Here is a 4221-nt window from a genome sequence, read left to right as displayed (position 1 = left end):
GCTGCGCTCCGCAGCAAACAGCTGTTTGCTTTTCACCCAACAACGACAACCGCCTCACGAAACGCTATGTTGTAGTGTTAATAAGCGAAACAATTGAACAAAATTGCTTTTCAAAATACCAATACCACAGGACAATTTTTTTTTTTAAGCAATATCTTTTTAGTGGCAAATTGAAATTACGTTATGCTTGCCGGGGTGTCTAAATAGTGCTTCCGGGACAGCGGGCCATTTATAATGTCGAGCCCTGTATATCATATGAAAAGCTGAGAGTTCAACAGATTCTATTGGTATACGTTTCATCCCTATGCGATCAAAAGAATATTAAACTTGTTTCGGAAAATTCCGATGATAAATACAACTTTGAAGCTTGTAAAGGCATAATTAAAAGCGGAGAACGGAGTAATTTAACGTCACAGCAAGCGTAACAACAGCCGGTGTTTCTTGTGAGTGTTTCCCCGGTACACGAACACAATACACACAAACGCAAAAATACACAAACACACACACACTCGCGAGCTTCCCCCAGGCCAGTAATACAAACGAAAATGTGTCTTCGGGTCAATGTGACAGATTTCGATAGAGCAAGTCACATTTGGTTTAGGCACGAAACATACTAGCAGTAGAAATACATTGCTTTTAAAATCGTTCTGTGTCGAATCAATAGATTATATTTCGTGACTATAACACGAAATGCCGTGAGAATTACTGGGTTGAATTACAAGTGAGTGCTTCATCCTCTGAACACCACAGAATGGCGACTGTAACGCACATAACCTAGGTACGCTCCTCTGAAATGATTGTCCCCTGCAATTATTATCCCTCATCGAGTTCGCTATTCAGCTTGCTAACGTTAGCTTAAACAAACGTAACATGCAACGTTAGCCTAATCTAAAATGCTCTACTACAGCGTACCTTTCATGTGGCTCGTCAGTGCCGACTCTCCCATCGTTATTTTTTGCAAACTTTGCAGGAGGCTACTTGTGGGCTTGACCCTCGTCTTAGCCATGGATTGTATTTGTCTTCTGCTAGCCAACGCTTGTTGAAACTGCAACCTCCTGGCATACTGTCATCTATCACTCTCATCAGAATGCACAGGTCACACACCTAACAAAAACACTTGCAGGTCACGCGAAGAGCGCGGGAAGGCCGGAGTGGAGCTGTTTTATGTAAAAGCGAAGCAATTAAGCTCGCTCCGACTTCTTTATTTTCTTTTAATCTAAAAAGCGAAGTAAATCATTTACATTTTCAAGCACTTTATCCCAAATTCAAGCACCATTCCCAAAATTCAAGCACTTTCCCAACCTTGAAAACACCACGTCAAATTTCAAGCATTTTCAAGGATTTCAAGCACCCGTACGAACCCTGAGTTCTGTAAACGAGACAACTCTGACTAGAAGAAAAGGTGAAATATATAATGTCCACCTCTCTACCAATGTGCCACCACATTAGTTAGGGAAGGTCATGAAACTGGGAAAGGCAGAGGGGAGGATGAGGGGGGAGTACCTGCCCCCTGTAGAGGGGTTTGTTAGTGGGGTCATTGTAGTTGAAGAGACACATGTTGATGAAGTGGATGAGCAGGCTGGGCGCGTCCTTGGAGGTGAAGGCATCGTAGGCTGTCCACTTGTAGAACACCAGCAGGGCGAGGTATCCGAACAGGCTGGCCATGAAGACGATCTCAGGGATGAAGCCCAGGAAGATGTTCAGAGGCTTCTTGAAGTACCTGCAGCACAGTCAATCAGTTAACAACACAGACAAAGCTAATGGGATAATAGAGACGCTATGTCGGCGATTGAAAATGTGCTGTAGCATTTATTGAATAGTGTAACTGAGGATATCACTATGTTCCCATATACTATGTTCCCAGGCTCCTGTGTTCTTCATATAAACATTGTACCCAGCTGGTAAACGTGTGGAAATAAGAAAGCACTGGCATTGTCCACCGGAAACCACCAGTTACTAACTTTTTTAAATATTGAAACATTTTCTTCATTAATGAAATTCATTAATGTATCTATATCATTTGCTTGACAGTTTGACTTCCCTGGGTTTGAATTTGCAAAAGACTGTCCAGAAGTGTGCAACATTATCTTCAAGTATGATTATTACATCACGTCCCTTTCATAGGCTTTGTGTTACGCCTTTGAGTGTGGCCAATCAGATCAAGTACAGACCCTTTAGCTCATAATGATTTTACTATGAAAACTGAGTAAGACTAATAGTTCAAATGGCAATCTTCAGCCTTGCTGTGGAGTGTAATACTTACAGGTGGTTGAAGAGACTGAGAGACACTCCAAACAGCATGTGGGTGACGCCCACGATCACAGACATCTTCATCTTGAAGGAGTTGAGGAAGGTCAGCTTGTTGGTGGCAAGGTTCCAGATCTGCAGTGATTATATTAAAAGGTAAAATGTTTGAGAACTAACAAAGCTGAGACTGTTCTGATCTTTCTTTACATGAAGAAGGGTGCACTTTCAAAAAACGAAATCAATTTTATAAACTCTATATTATTCTCCTTTGTGGTAATTATTTTTTGTTTAATCATTCAGCTCACAGAAAGGTATAGTTTCATTTGATCAAAAAGCTCAATATAAAAGGCAATAAATAAAAAAGGAAATAGTGGAAGATTGATCCAAATGTAGTGTTCTAGTGACTATTAGGGGCAGCAGGATGGTGAATGTGGTATGAGGGTTATATTGCTTATAAATAAACTACAGTGTGTTTGTGTGTGTGTGTGTGTGTGTGTGTGTGTGTGTGTGTGTGTGTGTGTGTGTGTGTGTGGTAGAGATATGCAGTGTCCCCAATCTGCCCAGCAACACCATGGTAACCAACTGCAGCACTGAGTCCGATTAAAAATGCATTGAGGGTCATATCTGACAATTTTGCCACCTGTTCAAAAACTATGGCTCCTATAAAAAAATGACCAGAAAGTGAGCATCAGCGAACGCTAATGAACTGAAATATGTTTTTTTGGGGAGTTTTGTGTGTAAAATGTGGAGATGGGAGCAGTTTGTTTAAAGTGTACTTCTTTCTGGTCTGAAGAAAGATCCGGACAAAATTTAACATGGGAGTCTATTGGGAGCATGGTGGACTTTTTGACAAATGTTTGTCTCTTCATGCCCTCAAGAGGCATTTTGTTTTATGTTTTATTTTATTTTTCAACGTAGGATAGGTTTTCCTACATTTTTCATGAACAATTATTTCCAAGGAGCGTAGGGTTTGGGAATTATGGCAGGTTTAAAAAAAAAATATGATGGCGAATTTCAAGCTCTCCTCCACTCTAGCTGTGACATCAAGCACTCAAGCCTTAACGAGCTGCGCAATACATACCTCTTTACCAAGCTCCAAAGGAAGTTAAATATCTCAAAAATTGTAAAAGATATCAAAAATCTGAATACGATTTTAATGAAGTCTCTAGCAGAAAGAATGTGGAAGGAATAGTATTTTCCACACGGTGTAGGTAAAAGAGGATTTGAAGAGTCGTCCCATAGACACCCATTATAAAAAAGGAAACGGCTTGAAAATGTATCAAAACTTAAAGGGGACCTATCATGCAAAATGCACTTTGTGATGTCTTTTATACATAAATATGTGTCCCTGGTGCGTCGGGGAACTCACGCAGCGTCAGAAAATAAAACCCTCTCTCTTTTCCTCCGTACCCAAATCTTTTTAAAACAGGTGTACAACGAGCGGATACAGATTTGCTTACGATCTGACGTCAAATCGTCAGCGGACCCACAGAAAGTTGCTATCAGAAACAATGCCTGAAGTGTTTTGGACGTAATCTCGTCTCTGTATACATTAGCAAGCCTCGCTAACACTCAGAGCTACCCTGTACTGTAGAGCAGGGGTTCCCAACCTTTATTGTGCCAAGGACCGGCAGAGACATTAAAAAAGATTTGCGGACCGGTTGTACATTTTAGCTGATTTTAATATTTACTCACCAGCAGGTGGCAACAGAGGTTAATTGTATTTAACAGCCTGAAGAAATACCAATATGCATCCAAAACATATTAACACAGTTTAAAACCAGGATACAATTAAAACAAATTAGGACCACTGTACACATATTGATATAACTGAAATATCAGTGAGACCCCTGGGCTTGTTTGCCAGCAATAATAACTAGGGGTGCACCGAATGGGAAATTCTTGGCCGAAACCGATACCGAAAATAGGAAACAGTTGGCCGAAAACCGAATGCCGAAAGGCCGAAAATGATTA

General features: G+C 40.7%; 1 protein-coding gene across 1 annotated transcript in view; it reads right to left on the bottom strand.

The window, feature by feature from the left end:
- Nucleotides 1-1434: 1434 nt before the first annotated feature.
- Nucleotides 1435-4221, bottom strand: part of LOC104965709 (V-type proton ATPase 116 kDa subunit a isoform 1-like) — a 23567-nt gene continuing 20780 nt past the window's right edge. The window contains exons 15-16 of the mRNA XM_010794715.1: nucleotides 2264-2382; nucleotides 1435-1720 (exon numbers count right to left, since the gene is read on the bottom strand). Of these exons, the coding sequence (XP_010793017.1) occupies nucleotides 1450-1720; nucleotides 2264-2382 (390 nt within the window). The 3' untranslated portion in view covers nucleotides 1435-1449. The remainder of the gene's footprint in view (nucleotides 1721-2263; nucleotides 2383-4221) is intronic.

Source organism: Notothenia coriiceps, unplaced genomic scaffold, assembly GCF_000735185.1.
Source record: "Notothenia coriiceps isolate Sejong01 unplaced genomic scaffold, NC01 NC01_scaffold00037246, whole genome shotgun sequence".
Classification (NCBI taxonomy): Eukaryota; Metazoa; Chordata; class Actinopteri; order Perciformes; family Nototheniidae; genus Notothenia; species Notothenia coriiceps.
The sequence above is the reverse complement of the archived record's forward strand: the minus strand, read 5'-3'. Positions and strand labels throughout refer to the sequence as shown.